Source organism: Synchiropus splendidus, chromosome 11 (genome assembly GCF_027744825.2).
Source record: "Synchiropus splendidus isolate RoL2022-P1 chromosome 11, RoL_Sspl_1.0, whole genome shotgun sequence".
NCBI lineage: Eukaryota > Metazoa > Chordata > Actinopteri > Syngnathiformes > Callionymidae > Synchiropus > Synchiropus splendidus.
Window position 1 is genome coordinate 16,639,346 of NC_071344.1, and position 20,344 is coordinate 16,659,689.

The 20,344-nt window shown below is 40.9% G+C and overlaps 3 protein-coding genes across 4 annotated transcripts; all 3 read left to right on the forward strand.

Annotated features, from left to right (window-relative positions):
* The first annotated feature begins 2,154 nt into the window (after positions 1-2,154).
* LOC128767061 (uncharacterized) lies at positions 2,155-5,936 on the forward strand. The gene is made up of 6 exons (XM_053878759.1): positions 2,155-2,235; positions 4,128-4,227; positions 4,488-4,613; positions 4,678-4,791; positions 5,683-5,729; positions 5,793-5,936. The coding sequence occupies exons 1-6, from the start codon at positions 2,155-2,157 to the stop codon at positions 5,934-5,936; spliced, it is 612 nt and encodes a 203-aa protein (XP_053734734.1).
* A 151-nt stretch (positions 5,937-6,087) lies between these two features.
* LOC128767583 (uncharacterized) lies at positions 6,088-9,548 on the forward strand. Of its 2 annotated transcripts, XM_053879705.1 has the most exons (6): positions 6,088-6,427; positions 6,669-6,986; positions 7,109-7,441; positions 7,503-7,628; positions 8,690-8,733; positions 8,808-9,548. In XM_053879705.1, exons 1-6 carry the CDS (start codon positions 6,385-6,387, stop codon positions 8,931-8,933), a joined length of 990 nt encoding a protein of 329 aa, XP_053735680.1. In that variant the 5' UTR covers positions 6,088-6,384; the 3' UTR covers positions 8,934-9,548. The 2 variants fall into 2 exon arrangements, with proteins under 2 accessions (XP_053735680.1, XP_053735679.1); XM_053879704.1 differs by lacking the exon at positions 6,088-6,427 and having other exon boundaries at positions 6,593-6,986.
* Positions 9,549-15,949: 6,401 nt separating this feature from the next.
* Positions 15,950-19,097, forward strand: LOC128767552 (uncharacterized). The gene is made up of 5 exons (XM_053879661.1): positions 15,950-16,009; positions 16,210-16,506; positions 16,620-17,149; positions 17,584-17,627; positions 17,692-19,097. Exons 1-3 carry the CDS (start codon positions 15,967-15,969, stop codon positions 16,985-16,987), a joined length of 708 nt encoding a protein of 235 aa, XP_053735636.1. The 5' UTR covers positions 15,950-15,966; the 3' UTR covers positions 16,988-17,149; positions 17,584-17,627; positions 17,692-19,097.
* Positions 19,098-20,344: the final 1,247 nt, after the last annotated feature.

Here is a 20,344-nt window from a genome sequence, read left to right on the forward strand (position 1 = left end):
CTTTTTTGTCAAAGTACTTGCTTGTGTTCTCTGCTGTCCAGAAATGATTGTATCATTAATATATGTGTTGATATAATCGATGGTGAGGAGCATCATTGTGTGTTTATTGAGTGATTTGTTCCACTTGGTTCCTTTGTAAATGAGGCAATACCTGTTTACATATTGTAAAAACGTCCTTCAGATTGAAACTGAATGTTGGTTATGTGGAATTATTAGACCAGTGAGCAAGTTCGTTTTATATTTTAATACATTCTGCGGAACATTTTTTTGCCAATGAAGACAAAAGCTCTCATGTTATATTTGTATATTGCATCGCATTCAATTTGTACTCAACTCAATGTTTTCATGTGCAATGTGATCGTTCCTCATTTGTTTGGATCATTTTTTAGTCAGCGCTTAGTTGTTGTTCTGAAACTTGCGATGTTACAACGTCGCGGTGACTTGTGCTCAACAGTGAATTGAAATGCTTAGCAGGTTGTTCACATGTAAGTGAGGATCCACTTTCAAGAATTGCTAAATATGTAAAAGCGTTGGGTCAGATTTGAGCGGTGGGTTTGGTGAACAGGTGCAGTGAGATGCCAAGTGTTGCTTTGTTGTGTGGTTCGGCTCACAATAGTCTTCTCATCATGTTCATAGTCAAACTGAACTGTACAGTTATGTTGCTCTGCTTTGATTGAGATTTCAATTGTTGCTGTCCTTCACCTGTCCAGGATCTACAGGTGACAGCTCCAACATGAACCGAGTTCACGACGGAGAGACTGTGACTCTAACATGCAAGCTTCCAGACTCATGGACAGTTGGGCCGCAGGCTTTCTTTTTGTGGCTGAAATCTTCTGCTAACAGAGTCCCTGAGGTTTTAACAGGAACATACAGAGATTTGCCACCTAGAAAACCTAACAATCCTCGCTTCAGTGCCACATGTGACAAGTCGGGAAATTTTGTTCTGCAGCTCAAGAGAGCGCAGCTGAGTGACACTGGATTCTACTACTGTGTGAGAGTGGCTTATTTAAAGATGGACAATATTAACGCCACGTTCCTGAGTGTCAACGGTAAATGAACCTTCACATGTCTCATATTTAAGAATAGTTGAAATGAGTAATGGAGTTTCATTCTACAGGACCTGAAGGTGACGTCCAGACCGTCCTCTCATCTGATCCCTCAGTGAAGCTTCAGTGCTCAGTTTTCTCTGAATCTGAGAATACAGGATGTTCAGCAGAGAGCAAAGTGTATTGGTTCACATCCCGACAGGATCAGTCACTTCCCAACATCCTCTACACACCTGATGACTGTGTTCAGACTTCTGCACCAGGACAGCAGAAGTGTGTCTACAACCTCTCTGGAGAAGTGTCCTGGTCTGACAGAGAGACTCTCTACTGCGCCGTGGTCTCATGTGGACACATTTTACTTGGAAATGGATCCAAACCCGACACCAAAGGTAGGATAGAATCCATGTCAGATCATCTGAGTACCAATTGTTTGGCTTACATTTGTCTACAGCGACTCATTGTGATGCGACTGTTCAGTTTGTGCTGGCTGGAGCTCTCACTGTGACCCTGGGAATAACAGCTGTCCTGATCTTCATCATCTGGAAACAGAGGCGTGAGCTCAAAGGTAGCTTCTTTCTGCCTTGTTGTTGTTCGTGGTGAGGGCTCGTCATATTGACACGTGTTCTTCCTGATGTATACGTTGATGCACATAAAATGACTTTTCAAGCCAATGAGGGCCATATAGAGACACTGTGATGGTTGGACTTCAGTCTGACGTTTGTGGTGTGTATCAGCAGCACTTCTTCTGTGCCATCAGGGCTGACCACAGCCAGTCTGCTTCCTCCACCTCAGCATTTCTTTAACTTCCACTCAGGCACTACTGTCCTCTTCATGTCCTCATTGACATGCACCATATTGCTTCCATGTGTTCTATCCATCCATCCATCTAACGTAGTCACAAAACAATATTCAGAAATCCTCATGGGTGAAAGATGAGACTGCTCAATAAACTGTCTGACCTTTTTTTAGCTGCTGGTTCTTTCCAAACAACATCCGTTGGTGACCAACATCGGCAGGTAAATGTGTGCTTTGATCACTTTCAAACTCTCAGATACATCTTGAAGTATCCTTTTTTTAGCAGGGAAACGAAAGGGATTTGGTTTATGCCATGCCGACCTTCAGCAAGGCGAAAGCAGCCACTCGGCAAATGTCCCCAAACATGGACAATGTCATCTACTCTGATGCGAAGGTAGAGAAATATAGAAACAGAGCGCGATTGTAGACGGTGCTCCATTGGAATTCAATGATCATGTGATATGACCTTGACTCATGAGAGATGTTCAAACAATACGGAGACTATCGAGATGTTTTCTTGTTAATTGTATAAATAAAAATGTGTTGAAAACAGGTGTCTCTATGAACTTTGCATGTTAGCATGAAGACATGATCTGTTTATGCTGCATGACCAAAAAAATCTCAGCGTGAAACTGACTCAGCATTTCGTACTGATTTTTTTTTTGTCATCTATTTCTTTCTTATCAATGTATCAATAAATAACAGTGCAAATGATTTTTTAAATTTTATTTAATTTATTATTATACATATTTTTTTCATTTGTATTCCAGTCAAATTAAGCAGCAACATCTGACATTGAATGAAAGTCAAATCGCTGCTCATCTTCTAAAAATGTGGTAAAGAAGGAGGAACTCCTGCCTCTGTGTCGGACCAATAGTCTCTGAGAGCTTCTGTTGATCCCTCCCAGATTGGGTTCTATGTTGTACTTAATAACGCCAGATAGAGCCAGTTCACATCTGACTGTCGACTGCCTTGGACTAACCGTCAAAATGCTGTGTGTCTTCTCTCTGGCATCTTTTATCTGGCTGGCACGTAAGTACATTCCTCTTATATGTAAGGAGATATTCTCCAGAACTTTGGACTTATTATTAGAAAAGCAACTTCTTTCTATTTATGTATTGTATTGCTTTATTTCTCTTCAAAACATGAACCAGTTTTGCACTTATTTAATACAAGGTTGTTTTATCGTCTTTTAACAGTCAGGCTACATGACAGTCCTTGGTTCATGCAGTACTCGTCTGCTGTACTGTGGAGTCAAACTCATCAGGTGTTGTTAGTTGCACCTCAGATTTTGTTGCGACTTTATTATTTTCATTTTTAATTGTAAGTGTTGAGCTAAATTTTCACACTTTAGCATGTGGCCTTTTTGTCTAAGTACTTCCTCATGTTCTCGCTTCTCCAGAAATGATTGTTTGATGAATATATACCAGTATGTTGATATAATCGATGGTGAGGAGCATCATTGTGTGTTTATTGAGTGATTAGTACGACTTGGTTCCTTTGTAAATGAGGCAATACCTGTTAACATATTATGTAAAAACGTGTTTCAGACTGAGAGAGAGGTTTGTGGCATGTGTTACTGCTGGGGCTGAGTGGAGACTGAATCTTGGTTATGTGTAATTACTGTGTTAGACCAGTGAGCAAGTTAAAGAAGGTCATAGTCGATGACTTGTGGAAAATCAGTGAAGATCCGTGCCGTGATCCTTTTTGCTTTGTTGACTATTGTTCAGTTTATGTACGTATATATATATATATATATATATATATATATATATATATATATATATATATATATATATATATATATATATATATATATATATATATATATATATATATATATATATATATATGTCTTTCAATTGTCCTGGACTTGCTGTGAAAATGTTGTCTTCTTATCTGACTCCATTTCTCTGCCTCTCTGTAGGTAAATTCCTGTTTTACATGTTCATATATTCTGTTTTTTTTTAACTGTACAGTTATGTTGCTCTGTTTCAATTGAAATTTCAAATGTTGCGTTTCTAAACATGTTTTCTGTCCTTCATTTGTCCGGAATCTATAGGCTCCCACACGATCCAAGTTCACGACGGAGAGATTGTGACTCTAACATGCAAGCTTCCAAATGCAAAGACAGTTGGGCCACAGGCTTTCTTTTTGTGGCTGAGATCTTCTGCTAACAGAGTCCCTGAGGTTTTAACAGGAACATACAGTGCTTGTTCACCTAGAAAACCTCATAATCCTCACTTCAGTGCCACATGTGACAAGTCGGGAAATTTTGTTCTGCAGCTCAAGAGAGCGCAGCTGAATGACACTGGATTCTACTACTGTGTGAGAGTGGATTATTTAAAGATGGACTATATTAACATCACGTTCCTGGGCGTCAACGGTAAATGAACCTTCACATATCTCATATTTAAGAATAGTTGAAACGAGTAATGGAGTTTCATTCTACAGGACCTGAAGGTGACGTCCAGACCGTCCTCTCATCTGATCCCTCAGTGAAGCTTCAGTGCTCAGTTTTCTCTGAATCTGAAACTTCAGAATGTTCAGCAGAGAGAAAAGTGTATTGGTTCACATCCCGACAGGATCAGTCACTTCCCAGTGTCCTGTACAGACGTGATGACTGTGTTCAGACTTCTGCACCAGGACAGCAGAAGTGTGTCTACAACCTCTCTGGAGAAGTGTCCTGGTCTGACAGAGACACTCTCTACTGCGCAGTGGTCTCATGTGGACACATTTTACTTGGAAATGCATCCAAGCACAACACCAACCGTAGGCTACAACATGTATATCAAATCATGTGAGCAACAATTGTTTTACTCACATCTCTTTACAGAGAGTCATTGTGATGCGACTGTTCAGTTTGTGCTGGCTGGAGCTCTCACTGTGACCCTGGGAATAACTGCTGCCCTGATCTTCATCATCTGGAAACAGAGGCGTGAGCTCAAAGGTAGCTTTTAATTTTTATTACTCCTACTTCTACTCATGTAGAGGACGGCACGATTGCATGGCATGATAGATGTTTGTGTCCAGATTAAGGTATCTGTGAGTTTGGAGCCCACGGATGAAGTTCATGAGTTCATGGGTACAGTTTATAAAGTGTGTTCACTGTCTCACTGTCTCAAGTCTTTGAGAGCCACAGATTCACTTGAATAGCTGTACCAGAGTTTGAGGCTTCATGTGAAGGGAATCAGCAGCACGTCTTCTGTGTCATCTGGGGTGACCACAGCCGGCTGCTTCCTCCACTCTAACCTCATCCTCCCTAGTTACACCACTCCTCTTCATGTCCTCATTTACATGAACCTTATTGTTCTTCACCCTCTTCTTTACCTTCTAGGTCCAACTCGGTCTCTCCTCTCCACGAACCCAAACCATCTGTCTTCCCTGACTTTGTCTCTGAACTCTTAAAGACTCATTTCTGATGTTGTCCATTCTAGTCACACCCAGTGACAACCTCAGCATTTTTATCTCTGACTCTTCTGTCTAACCAAACATGACTCCAAGTCTCACTTCTGAAACCTAAAGCATCTACGTCGCTCTCACATCCACTCCACCCTGCCAACACTTGCTTCTTCACCTTATTCGATCTCTGGCCATTCCTCTACACCTATACTCGTCACCAATGAACACAAGTAGACATTGGAATATTTCCATTACATATCTCCACAGAACATTTGAGTCAAACATAATTCTTAGTTCTGAAATGACATGAACATAACTTTTGAAGACATGCATGTTCCGGTTACTAATCCGAAACATAGTCAGGTGTACTATATTAAGAGCATCAAGACCAGGATGCTTAAAGAATTTTCTGACCTTGAATATCATCTTCAATTTTTAGCTGCTGGTTCCTTCCAAGCAACAGCACTGGGTGACCAACATCGGCAGGTAAATAAGTGCTTTTAACACTTTTAAACTCTCAGATACATCTTGAAGTTTCCTTTTTTTTAGCAGGGAAACGAAAGGGATTTGGTTTATGCCAAGCCGACCTTCACCAAGGCGAAAGCAGGCAGTCGGCAAATGTCCCCAAATGTGGAGAACGTCATCTACTCTGATGCGAAGGTGGACAAATATAGAAACAGAGTGCGACTCTAGAGAAACCTAAACATCTGAGGAAGAAGCTTAGCTGCTTCACTTCTGTGATCCACCACCTTTTACGCCATGAGTGGCGTTCTTCTGGAAACAAATGCTGCAGTGAGATGATGGATCACTGGTTTATGCAGCATTAAATTACAGGAAAAAACTGGCGAGGAAAGAAAAACACGCCAATGTACGAGAAAATCTTTATTGTGAAGTTCAGGATTTGCAATTCATTCTCCACTGTTGGTGACAATTGAAATAAAACCTATGAAGCAGAGGTGTGTAATGGCTCACATTGAAATGTCTGAGCAGAAGTTTCCCTTGAGTCGCTTTCGAACTGAAAACCAAAGTGCAACAACCGACCAATCAGTTGTTGTGTTCCCGCCCAGCTGCCCTTCTGCTGCTACACATAAGTTTCAGATCGAAGGTTGTCTTCTCAAACTGGGCTGGACTTGTCGACAAGATGCTCTTCATATATTGTCTTTTCTTCTTCCTGCCGAGTGGAGGTAAGAAGCTGTCATATTTAATCCTCCTGGCTATTTCAGTTTAAGTATGATATCTTTTGGTAGATCTTTGAATATTTGTTATTTGGAATAAAATTTAGTATAAAAGTAAGTATAGTTGCTATGTTTAATTTCCACATTACCTAAAGTTGTGTTGGCTAAAGTGGTAGAATGGCAAATGTGATAGAAAGGTTTGTCATTTTCATGGTAACATCTACCCATTTAAGTGTAATATGTCTTCCAGGATGTGATCGAGACTTCTTGTCAAGCACCGTGGCTGCGGGGCAGGATGTGACTATCGAATGCAACTGTCAGAGCAAGCCTGGAGACCTTTATTGGACTCTACTGACATCTGACAACCTTCCGAAATTTTTAGTCTCGGCCGACTCGTACGGGACTCGTCCTTTCTACAAGCCTCCACGCATCACTGCAGAACGTAGTCCACAGCATTTTGATCTGCATATCAGCAGAGTGGAATTAGGGGACAGTGGAATTTACTTCTGCACTGAGGTTAGGTCTTCTCAGATGACATTCCTCAATGTGACATTTCTGCAAGTCCAAGGTAAGTTAGCAACACTTCTTATAATAAGTTTCACTCTTTAATAAAGTCAGGAGTGACTTGGACTCATGGAACCATGTGTTCCTCAGGGTATCAGACTGACTTCCCACTTGTGCTTTTGACAGAGACACAACCTCCTGTCATTGATGTTGTTCAGCCAGATCTGCCGACGTCGAATCTTGAATGTTCACTCTTCAGAAATTCAAGGAACAAACCATGCTCCGACAGAGAATCCGTTTACTGGTTCAAGTCTGGGGAAGACGGATCGCCGAGTTTACTCCTCGCTCATGATAACAGAGGGGCTAAATGTGAGCCGAGCTCTCTGACCGGATCGAGGAAATGTTACTACACCATGTCCAGAGATGACAAGTGCTCTGACAATGATAAGGTCTACTGCGCGGTGGTTTCCTGCGGACACATCTTTTTTGGTAATGGGTCTGAAATCAGAAAGAAAGAAGGTATTTAAGCAACAAAATTCTTTATTGTTTTTGTGGAAGTGACAGTCAAGTGTTTTTCCAGGAGAAAAGGGTGGCAGTTACTTCCAAAGGGCAATGGAAGTTGCGCTTGGTGCTGCTCTTGCTGTTAGCGTAGGAGTCATTGCTGTGTTGACATGCATCATCAGGAAACAGAAGCGTGATTTACTCAGTAAGTATCCATCACACTTCATTGAACCAACTTTTCTGTCTCGATTTACTCGGGTCTTTTGCTTAATCGGTAAGCGTGTTCATTACCTTCGAGCCATGTAGCTTGATGTCTCTGGGGCGGTGTCTTTCAAAAAGACTCCTCCCCTTTCTTGTTGAGGTCTTGTGTGCAGGAATTGCAGGGTCTTGCCGAGAAGTGATGTACTGTAATAGCTTGATGGATTTTTTTTTTTTTCAGCAGACTTGTTTTTCCGTCCTTCATGAGTGCTGTGGCGTTCCTGCACGTCTTGTTTCCTGCCACAGCCTCACATAGGCTAGTGCGCTTTGACGTGTACTTCCTCAAGCTAAATATATCTTCAGCATCTGAAAACAGCACAAGCAGGGTTTGACACAAAGACAAACAAAACTTCAAATTTGAATGATAAAAAAAACAAATGTTTTGTCAAGATCATTTTCCCAGAAAAAGAATAAAACAATTCTGTGCCGACAGGAATGGTGGTGGAAGAAGCAATCGCCAGCTGACCTGTAATGCAAAAAACCATATTAATAAAAGACATGCATATATAAACTTCTTTAATATTTAGGTACTGATGACTTACCCAGGGGAACATCAGACGATTCTGGCAAATTACCAGGCCTAAGCTCAGTCAAGGGACGACAGGAAGGAAGTTACCCCAAGAACTAGATCACCACCCAGAGAGTGCAAACCTCCACCAAGCAGCTTCAGTCCACCTCAAATAAGTCTACCAATGACAAAGTGTCATTCATAAAAAACAAAAAAAATTCTGGCACATTTGCCGAAAATTGTCACCCAATGTTAAATAATCCTTTAAAACTATTCCCGGATCCAGATGGTGACATGAATCATTCATTCATTCCATTCATCTAAATCCATACATACATTTTCATGTAATTTTGAACATAGACAAACTGCCAAACCAAGACTATTGAAAACTTGGTGGCAGTAACAAAGTGAGAAGGAGCAGGTTTTCCCACAATTTCATTACATTTAAACCTGAAATGGAACTTCATCTGCTCAATAACACTTTTCTTGGTCCTCTCTAGCTTCTTCCTGTCTTCAAACCAGGTCCACCTGTGATGAGCAGCAGGTAGATATTAGAGATCAGAAACTGGACGTCACAATTTCGCTGTGACTGATTCAATTGTTCTTCTCATTTTTCAGCCGGATACTTCCGAATGTCTGGTTTATGCTGTGCCAAGCTGCAGCAAGAGGAAAAGCGGGAGACAGGAAAGTTTTGGGAACATGCAGGAAAATGTGATTTATTCAGGGGTAAAAGTGACGAGATAGAGTCCTCACGACTGGAGTCCCATCACTCTTCTGATGATCCTGGACATGCCCCACTGGAATGTGCTTCCAAAGTAAAACAGTAAAGAAAAAGCAGGACCTACTGTTCATTCAACATGAGCTCATACACCACTCAGGACCTACATTGAACAAAAGGATTTCATCAAGATTAACAGCTTGTCCACTGTCCTCACTTTCTTTCTGTTTCGGCTGAACGAGAATGACATGTGAAAGAAGCTCGGCCATTCAAAGAAAACAGGACTTTGGAGCCCATAGTGAACAACCCCACGAAATCGGATCTCAATCTGGGCCAGGAATGTTTTGCATTCCAGTTCTCACTGTGTCGACCTCAGCTCTACCAGTGGACTGAATGTCCATTAAAGATGGACATCAAACTATCATCAGTGTCGATGCTCTTCACAAGCCAATGCAACAAACTGATGTTTGCATTCAACGTCTTAGAATGAAAGGGAACAAGATTTGTGTCATGAAATTTATTTTTTATTGTGTTAGATGGCAAGTTCGACATAAACTTCAAACATGTAGACTTGAGAGTTGTGTTTGTATGACTCAAAGTTTTCCTTGCTGAAGTTCTCTGACAAATCCTCTGTAATTCTATACGAGTATCGTTTTATATATATATATATATATATATATATATATATATATATATATATATATATATATATATATATATATATATATATATATATATATATATATATATATATATATATATATAATTTTTATTTGTATAGTAGATTGAGTTTGGTGGACATTAATGTCACAATTGTTTTCATTATCTGTTCAGTTTCATGTAAGTCTTTTGCTGTGACTTGGAATGCAGGTGTTTTTGTTCAAAATATTCTCATAAAATAAATAAATAAATAAATAAATAAGTATTCAAACCTGTCACAGAGAGCGTCTGGGTTCCGCCTCCTTCTTATTTGACCACCACCATGTGTTTTTGCCTCGACTTTGATGGTGAGGATTCATTTCTCTTTCGTCTTTTTTTTTTTTTTTCTCAATTGTGTGTAAGCGCTTGACACATTTTTGAGACCATCTTTTGATATTTTATATATATATATATATTGAGACCATCAAAAATGTGTATGTATATATATATATATATATATATATATATATATATATATATATATATATATATATTCATCTTTAAGGATTACAAAATCCCAGACAAACGTTGTTTGTTGTGTGTTGTTTGTGTTTTTGTTAATGGTTCAAATGTAACTCCAGTATATACATTGAAATGTGAGACTCTCAGACATTTAATACCTTGGCAGGAAAAAAAGACAGCATCGACCAAAGAAGGAGGAACTTCTTTCATGTGCCTCAGCAGTGGTGACGGACCAATAGAGTCTCTGACAGCTGCCCTTGAGCCCTCCCAGTACAGTTTGAGGAGAATTTCTGTTTAATACCGTCAGATAGTGCCAGTTCACGTTTGACTGTCGACGGTCCTGGACTTGCCGTCTGAATGTTGCTTGCCCTGTATCTGGCTTCTTTTTTCTGTCTGCCTCGTAAGTACATTCCTCTTTTCCTTTTATAAATATATTCTGCTGAACATAATGCTTTTTTTTGGGAAAACGATCATCATTTATTGGATCACATTAATTTTGTGGAAAGAATTTGGAATATTTTCGGTATTTGGCTAAGTACTTCAAGCGGTATTCACAATAATATTGTCAGTATACAAGATTACACACGTCACAACACGTCTTTTTTCGTTAGTTGTGATCCGTACAACATCCGTACTGCACTTTGAGTTTGTGTGGTTAGGTCAGTTTGTCAGCTTGTATTTGCTTTCCCACAAACTGACATATATAATCTCAGGTAGAGAAGTAGAGCATGTTGCACAAAAACAGTGTGGGTCTGATTTGAGCAGTGAGTTTGGTGAATGGGTTAAGTGAGAATCTGAGTAGAAGCCATTTATGAAGCCGCTCTACACAGTATCATTTGTTGCTTACATCATATGTCCTTTAACATATTTCTGTTTTTTTCTGTTCACGCTCACGATAGTCTTCTCATACTCAAACTGAAATGGACATATATGTTGCTTGAGAAGTCACTTCTGTTTCCAGTAATGTTTGTCATCTACCTTCCAGGATCTGCAGGCAGCAGCTCGATCCAACTTCATGATGGCGAGAGTGTCAATCTTGAATGCAAACTTCCGCGTGCGGAAACCATCGTGGGACAAATGTACTTCTTATGGATGAAATCTGCTCCTCATAGCGTTCCTGAAATTTTGGCTGGAACTTTCCCCGATTGTGTTCCGGAGAGAACAAATAATTCTCGCTTCACTGCCACCTGTGATAAGTCCAAAAAATTTGTTCTGCACCTCGAGAGGGTGCAGCTGAGTGACACCGGATTGTACTACTGTGTGAGAGTGGATTATTTAAAGATGGAATATATGAACGTCACTTGTGTAGACGTCAAAGGTAAAGTGACTCTCACTTGACAACTCATATTTAAGAATAACTAAAACAAATCAGAGTTTCATTCTACAGGACCTGAAGGTGACGTCCAGACCGTCCTCTCATCTGATCCCTCAGTGAAGCTTCAGTGCTCAGTTTTCTCTGAATCTGAAACTTCAGAATGTTCAGCAGAGAGAAAAGTGTATTGGTTCACATCCCGACAGGATCAGTCACTTCCCAGTGTCCTGTACAGACGTGATGACTGTGTTCAGACTTCTGCACCAGGACAGCAGAAGTGTGTCTACAACCTCTCTGGAGAAGTGTCCTGGTCTGACAGAGACACTCTCTACTGCGCCGTGGTCTCATGTGGACACTTATTATTCGAAAATGGATCCCAACCCGACACCAAACATGGACACATTTCAAATGGAAATGGAACAAAACCCAAAGGTATTGCAACATTATTTTTATTCTATTTGTTTTTCATGAAACTAATGCTTGAAACCTATGGATTTTTCATAACAGTTCCAGTTTAGCTGTCATGAATGATCAAAACTTACTTACTTATTTACAGTGAAAATAAGTAATAACAGTGCTGTTTTTACTTTGTGGTGGTCATGAGGTTTAAAAACACACTATCCAGTAGTTTCTAATGAATAAAAATTCTCAAGTTTTTAACAGGATGAATACTATAAGTAGTTTACTTATTTTTTTTGTATGTTTCAAAATGTAGTTTATTTTTCCCACCAGATATCTCAACTTGGCATCTACAGATGACGTTTTTGTGGGCCTGTGTTGTCACCACTAGTTTGTCAGTTCTGGTTCTACTGTTTCACCTCCTCAAGAGACAAAGAGCTGAAGAGTCTGTGGGTGAGTCAGTGAGACACACACATTGTTCATGAGCTCCAAACCTGCTCTTCCTTTGACTCTGACTGAGCCAACATGACGACCTTGAAGAGTTTATGAATCTCATCTTCTCCCTGCTTCTTCTCTGCCAACAAACCATGCACCATGGACTGCAGACCAACACATCCAGCAGGTCGGTATTGAAGACGTCAGAGTGGAACCATTTATTTGGTGTGTGATTCTGAGTTTCTTGTTTCATTGATGCAGGGAAACGTAGATTCCTCCGTGTTCTCTGTGGTGAGTTTCACACAGATGAAAGCTGCTGAGGGAGAATACAGAGCGGATGTGAGGCGGAGACACCATCAGAAGTGACCAGAGGCTTGTGGAGAAGAAGACGATGGAGATCTGAGCATCACCATACTGTGGCACAGCATCTGCATGGACTTGTATCTTTGCTTGGGACTGTCGAGATTTTCATCCATTTGAATCTCTATTTTCATTTGTTAATCTTCAAACAAGTCACTTGGACATATATTGTAAATTATTTTGTTCTTGTCTTTGTCATGTGGTTAAAAAAAGTCATAAATAAATAAAATATAATTTAAAAAATCATTTCCATTGGCGACTATTTAATGATCAGCATTTTGCTCCAACTCACAGGTACTTTCTTGTTGCTTCATAATTCATAAATAAGGGTGCAACGTGTATCTGTTAACATTTGCTTTTACTCTTTTTTCTTAAAAAAAACTGAAATAAATATTAAAATTCAGAAGGATTTTGAGGCTGCATGTGACTGGCCTGGGAGACTGTGTGGGTTCAGCGAGTCACTGAAGCAGGCTGGAAAGTGGATGGAGATCATGCTGCTGGTGATGGACGGGTCTTCTGGGGACACACAGTTTTATGGACCTGTGGATCCAAGTTTAAGATGTGCAAAAGTTCTCTGAAATGTTAGAAGAGACTACAGTGAGAGACAGGAATTCTTCTTGCTTTCTTACTGTGACTGCCAATTTGTTTGTATTTTTAAAAACCTTATGCTGAGCTGTTGAAACATTTCAATGGCAGTTTAAAAAAAAAACAAACGTATTCTTGTTTATTTTTTTTTATTTTTTTTTCTCTGCATGTTGCGCTCCAACAATAAATAGTTGGTGACTCAGTCTCTGAATGTTTTGATGAGAAAAAAAAGACACACCGTGTCGAGAATTGTGGCAAAGAAGGAGGAACTTTCACACTTTCATGTGCCTCAGCAGAGGTGACGGACCAATAGAGTCTCTGGCAGCTTCTCTTGATCCCTCCCAGCTGGTGATTTATTTCTCTCTAATAGTGTCAGATGACGCCAGTTCACGTTTGACTTTCCATTGTCCTGGACTTGCTGTGAAAATGTTGTTCATCTTCTATGTGACTCCATTTTTCTGGCTTGCACGTAAGTCAATTCCTCTTTTACATGTTACTATGTGCTGCTGAACTGTTTCACTAATAATGACAAAAGCTACGTATTATATTTGTATATTGCATTGTCTTCATTTTGTCCTCAACTCAATGTTTTTTAAGCGATGTGATTGTTCCACATTTGCTTCGATAGTTTTTGAGTTGTTTTTTCCAGTATTTGGCAGCGTTACAGCAGTTGTTCAAGTCGTATACACAGTGAGTTGCATTGTGCCGAGAAACACCTCAGCAATCTTTAATAATGTGTATTAGACTGTAATTACACATCGGGTTCTATGCAGCACTTTGTTGCTGTTCTATTACTTGTGATGCTGCAATGTCGCGATGACTTGTGCTCTACAGTGAAATGAAATGTTTAGCAGGTTGTTCACATGTAAGTGAGGATCCACTTTCAAGAACTGCTGAATATGTAAAAGCGTTGGGTCAGATTTTGAGTAGTGGGTTTGGCGAACGGGTGCAGTGAGGTGCCAAGTGTTGCTTTGTTGTGTGTTTCTGCTCACAATCGTCTTCTCATCATGTTCACAGTCAAACTGAACTGTACAGTTATGTTGCTCTGCTTTAATTGAGATTTCAATTGTGCTGTTTCCAAACATGTTTTCTGTCCTTCATTTGTCCAGGATCTACAGGCGACAGCTCCAACATGATCCGAGTTCACGACGGAGAGACTGTGACTCTAACATGCAAGCTTCCAGACTCATGGACAGTTGGGCCACAGGCTTTCTTTTTGTGGCTGAAATCTTCTGCTAACAGAGTCCCTGAGGTTTTAACAGGAACATACAGCGATTGTTCATCTGGGAAACCTCATCATCCTCGCTTCAGTGCCACATGTGACGAGTCGGGAAATTTTGTTCTGCAGCTCAAGAGAGCGCAGCTGAGTGACACTGGATTCTACTACTGTGTGAGAGTGGCTTATTTAAAGATGGACAATATTAACGCCACGTTCCTGAGTGTCAACGGTAAATGAACCTTCACATGTCTCATATTTAAGAATAGTTGAAATGAGTAATAGAGTTTCATTCTACAGGACCTGAAGGTGACGTCCAGACCGTCCTCTCATCTGATCCCTCAGTGAAGCTTCAGTGCTCAGTTTTCTCTGAATCTGAGAATACAGGATGTTCAGCAGAGAGCAAAGTGTATTGGTTCACATCCCGACAGGATCAGTCACTTCCCAACGCCCTCTACACACCTGATGGCTGTGTTCAGACTTCTGCACAAGGACAGCAGAAGTGTGTCTACAACCTCTCTGGAGAAGTGTCCTGGTCTGACAGAGACACTCTCTACTGCGCCGTGGTCTCATGTGGACACATTTTACTTGGAAATGCATCCAAATCTGAAACTCGTACTGGTAGATCATTTATTTATGAAGTTATTTACTTCATTATTATTATTATTCATTTCATAAAACAGAAAAAAATGTCTTTTTTTTGCAGACTTCTCAACTTGGCATCTTCAGATGACATTGTTATGGTCAGGTTTTGTCACCATTAGTTTGACTCTTCTAGTTCTACTGATTTGCTGTCTAAAAAGACAAAGAGCTGAAGAGTCTGTGGGTGAGTCAGTGAGACACACGCATCATTCATGAGCTCCAAACCTGCTCTTCCTTTGACTCTGACTGAGCCAACATGACGACCTTGAAGAGTTTATGAATCTCTTCTTCTCCCTGCTTCTTCTCTGCCAACAGACCATGCACCATGGACTGCAGACCAACACATCCAGCAGGTCGGTATTGAAGACGTCAGAGTGGAGCCATTTATTTGGTGTGTGATTCTGAGTTTCTTGTTTCATTGATGCAGGGAAACGTAGATTCCTCCGTGTTCTCTGTGGTGAGTTTCACACAGATGAAAGCTGCTGAGGGAGAATACAGAGCGGATGTGAGGCGGAGACACCATCAGAAGTGACCAGAGGCTTGTGGAGAAGAAGACGATGGAGATCTGAGCATCATGATACTGTGGAAGAGCATCGCCATGGATTTGCAACAGTGGATCTCTGTTGTTGTGAAGCAGAGATTTTTTTTTCCTTTTCTTTTTTAATTTTATTGTTTTTGTCATTCTTTACATTTAGACTGAAGCAGACAACTGTTCTGTCGATTTGCTTGTTTATGTCTATGTTCATTTTGCTTCCTCTGCAATAAAACTGAAATGAGCTTGCACTTGCAAGTCTTCTGTTAAAAAAAAAAAAACGTGTTGAACTTCAGATGAACCAATGAAATCAGAGAACCAAGTGGCTTCCTCCCTTCGCTTGTGTTTCTGCTTAAAAGCGTCACGGAGAGAGTCTTCACCTCAAACTGTGTCACGTTTGCTGAGTCTGTCGTAGAGATGCTGTTCGTCTTCTGTCTGGCTGCTCTTCTCTGGATTGGAGGTGAGTGTTCACCAAATTGTGAAAACTAACATTCACTGGAACATGAATTGCAGACTTTGGTATTGACTTCATATTTAGTCGGTGATCATTAAAAACAAATTGTTTAGTGCTGAACAAATTCCTGTTCTTTGCAACTGCCTGAACTGTGACTGCATGGCGTGGCAAACTTCACACTCATTGTTTTATAACTTGTGTTCCAGGATGTGGATCAGTGTTTCTGAGGTCTGTTCCAGTTGGAGAGAGTTTGACTCTGTACTGCAGCAGTCAGAACTCATACGGAACTTTGAGGTGGATTCGACTTTCTATCGACAAGTCTGTGGAATATTTAGCCACCAGTGACAGCCGCGAGTCTTCTGATGTGGTAAAGAAAGACGAATCAGGGAAGTTTGACCTTCCTCTTCATGGAGTGCTGCTGAATGAAACTGGATTTTACATCTGCTGTGAAGTTTGGTACACAGATTTAAAGATTTTGAACGTGACCTTTTTACATGTTGAAGGTAAGACGACCTCAACATTTATTATTTGAACAAATCTCACACCTTCCTCTTTACTTTCTACTCTCACAGTATCAAGATGTAGATCAAGTTTTACTCTTTTTCTGTTGTCGCAGAAGTGTCTCCTCACGTCACCGACATAGAAGAGGATTCATCTGAGGTCCATTCTGGACTCTCTTACAAGCATCAGTGTTCAGTTTCCTCCAGTTCCAAGACTAGTTCATGTTCAGAGAGAGTTTACTGGTTCAAACCCAGAGCAGACAAATCACCAAGTTTACTGGTCGCACATGAACACGAAGGTGAGGAGTGTGGATGGAACTCTACGACTGGATTGAAGAAATGTGTCTACAGCGTGTCCAGAGACGTGGACTGGTCTCATGATGAGACCCTCTACTGCGCTGTGCTCTCATGTGGACAGATCTTCTTCGGAAATGGGCTGAAAAAGCCTCCTAAAGGTAAAAGAATAACATGGTTGTTGATCTAGTTGCTGTCGATCCTGTTTTCAGTCCTTCATTCGTCCTTTCTCTGACAGAGCCTCATCACTCCTGGTTAACTGCAGGTGTGGTGAGCTCTGGTCTCATCATAAGTCTGGGAGTCAACGCTCTTCTGGTTTACATCATCAGGAAACAGAAGAGGGACTTCAGTGGTGAGCAAACTGAAGTTGTACAAATCACTTTTATTCAGTTATTATGGATCATTCCATCAACAGAGAGGATGTAGAGATGTTCTGCTCTGCTGCTGTGAAGCTTTGAAACCGACTCATATGTGTGGCTTCTTTTCTTTGTTTCTAGTTGTGATGGTGAGGAATAATGCTGGTGACTGAGGCTGTAGTTGAAGTTGTGATATTGTGTGCGTGTGATTGCGACAGCGTCCTTCACAAGTGCAGTGCAGTCCAAGCACACCCGACTGCTTCCTGCCACAACCACTCAGTCGCTGTTTCCTGTTTCTGAACCTGTGTTTGCCTTGAATATCACTGATCTTCAGAGGAGCATGAGGCTCATGAGGCGTTCTGCAGTCACTAAGGAAATAATAGTGAGAAGTGAGTTTGAACAACTTCCTGAACTCTCTGTTTGTATCCAGCAGCCTCCAGCTTCCAGCCAGCACTGAGTGAAGAGCACCAGCAGGTAGATGTTAGAAGGAGGTGCATCTGGTCCTCTCACTGTTTAATGATCATTTCTCACCACACAGCAGGTGAATGAAGAACCTCTGGTTTATTCTGTGCCAAGTTACACCAAGAGGACGAGTGGATGGAATGAAAGAGGTGTCAAGATGGAGGAAAATGTGACGTATTCTGGAGTGCAGATGATGGAATAGATCCTGGATCTTCCACTCGGGACTTGAGATGCTCCCTGAACACTGGAACCTTCAAACTAACCATGGTTGGAAAATACAAGACTGGCAGGATGTTGATTTTTCCACCACAAACCCAGAACACAAATTATTTTGAAGTGTGTCACGGAAGATCGACAACAGTCACTGTTCACCACTTGACTAACCCACAAACAGCAAACCAGTATAGAAGTGGAAAACAAAGGTGTTGTGGGAGAAAAACAGTCAAAGCTCTTTGTGTGCCCAGTCTCTGTGAAGCTCTTGTGTGGTTTCTTCTGTCACAGTGATGGAAAAAGAGTCGGACGTCTGTGCCTCACAGAGAGAGTGAGACAGGAAGTCAGAGGAGTTGGAAGACATGCAGAGCTAGTTTCAATAAATGTGACCAACCACAAACACCTGCCACTTTGGAGAAACACGACATGTCCGTACACAGTTGTTTCAAAAGATGTGCCACATATTGGTTGAGAGAACCAGATGCCAAATACTTCTGCATGTCAGAGTCACTTCAGGTTATGCTTGCCAGTTTTTTTATGGCACAAACTCCATGAAAGACAAAACCATTTGGACTTGTCAAATATTTTACCAAATAATTAAAAAGCTTCACAGAAATCTCCGGCTTGGATTTTGAGTGGTTCTTCCATCACGTGAAGCACAGTTGTGGTGTCAATTCTAGTCCAGGGTGAGTGGTATTTGAAGTGCAGAAGACCAGTTGTAGTTTCAGAAGAACGGAGTGAATGTGATGGAGGAGCCGTTTTTCAACACAATAACACTAATCCTTTTTCATCAAGTCTCTTTTTGTTTTCGTCCCTCTGCAAGTCTTTTAAGAGTTCAAAAGATAAAAGACATTATGATGATGATTTGCCCTTCTACTGACACACATGACAAATGTGAAGAATAAAACTGCAGAGGTGTTGTCTTGTCTCCTCCCACCTCGCCTTTTGTTTGTAAAAGAACGACACTCTTCCCCGACCGTCAACTTATTGTGAAAACGCAAAGATGCAAATGTGAAAATGCAGTCTGGACGAAGACAGTTGAGGTTGGACAAGATGTGACTCTAGAATCCAGCAGTCAGACGAGTGGAAACTTCTACTGGACTCGATTTCCTGGGAACTCTTTACCTCGGCTGTTGGTTGCCTTTGATTCCTACCGATCTCGTAACGTGATTACAGATTCTCGCCGGAGAATAAAGCTCAATGACTCCAGGAAGTTTGGTCTGGACAGTGGATTTTACATCTGCACTGCAGTTTGGACTTTTGACATGACATTTTTAAGCATGGTGTTCCTGAAAGTCAAAGGTGAAGTCACCGGAAAAGTTTTTGTTGTTTTCTATATCATGCTTTCTTTGTCTTTAAACAGTTCAGTAAAGAAAAAAACAAAACTTGGCTGGAAAGTGTGCGTGGGCTTTGTTGTTCATGTAAGACTGTAAACTGAAAACACAAGTGCAGTCCAGCCAATCAGATGACTAGATCAGGAGGATGACTGTCGTCTCCTCCTCTTCCTCGTCTTCTCATAAGCACTGAAAGTTCCCTCCACTGACTGTCGACTCTGCTGCGCTCCCTGTAAGATGCTGCTCAGTGTCTGCCTCGCTCTTCTCTTGGTGATCAGAGGTAAGTACTTGCTCAGCTCTTCAGACCTTCATGAGGAGGAACTTTAAATGGCTGCCTCACTTTTAGTGTCGATTGATGTGTGTGTCTGACTCCCAAAGCGACGATACTCCTGACAGTATTCACAACATATTCTTTTACAGAATGAAAAAAACAAAATAGTAAACGATTATGATCTCATACATTCATTTATTTTATTTTCAGTGTGTCCCATTCAATCTAAAGACTGTAAGTTTTTCAGTCTGTCTTCTTCTTTCTTCTGTCTCTTTCTGTTTCACACTTTCTTTTATGATAAAACCCTTTGCTGCATTTACACAATGCTAAATTGGAATATTTGGTTCTAATATCCATAAATTGGCTTTTCTCGCTCAGTATTTACCATATACTAACTATTAAAACTCTGGATGTGCTGCAGAATGTGGCGGTAACTTCAGCCTCTCGAGGACGACAGTTCCAGTCGGACAAAATGTGATTCTGCCATGTGACGCTCTGAAAAACTTTGGACAAATATTCTGGATTACATTTTCTGGCTACGACTTCCCTGCAGTTATAGCTGCAGCTTTTGACAGCGGTTTAACACATGAAACAAAGAACTTCCGTCTAACAGCCAGATTGAACAAGAAAAGGAGATTTGACCTTCATCTGAAGGACGTGCAGTTGAGCGATGCAGGATTTTACTTCTGTGCTGAAGTTCAGGTCTTAAAAATCAGATTTTTGAGCACCACATTTCTTGAAGTGAAAGGTAAGGTTCAGTTAACTACTCTTCAGCGTCTCTCCTCTAAAGACCTTCACAGTTTTTCTTTCTTCACAGAAGCGCAGCATGATACTGCTCTGTTCCAGCCAGGAAGCACAGTGCACCTTGCATGTTCAGTTTTCCCCTCTTTAAAGAGTCAAATGTGCACAAATGC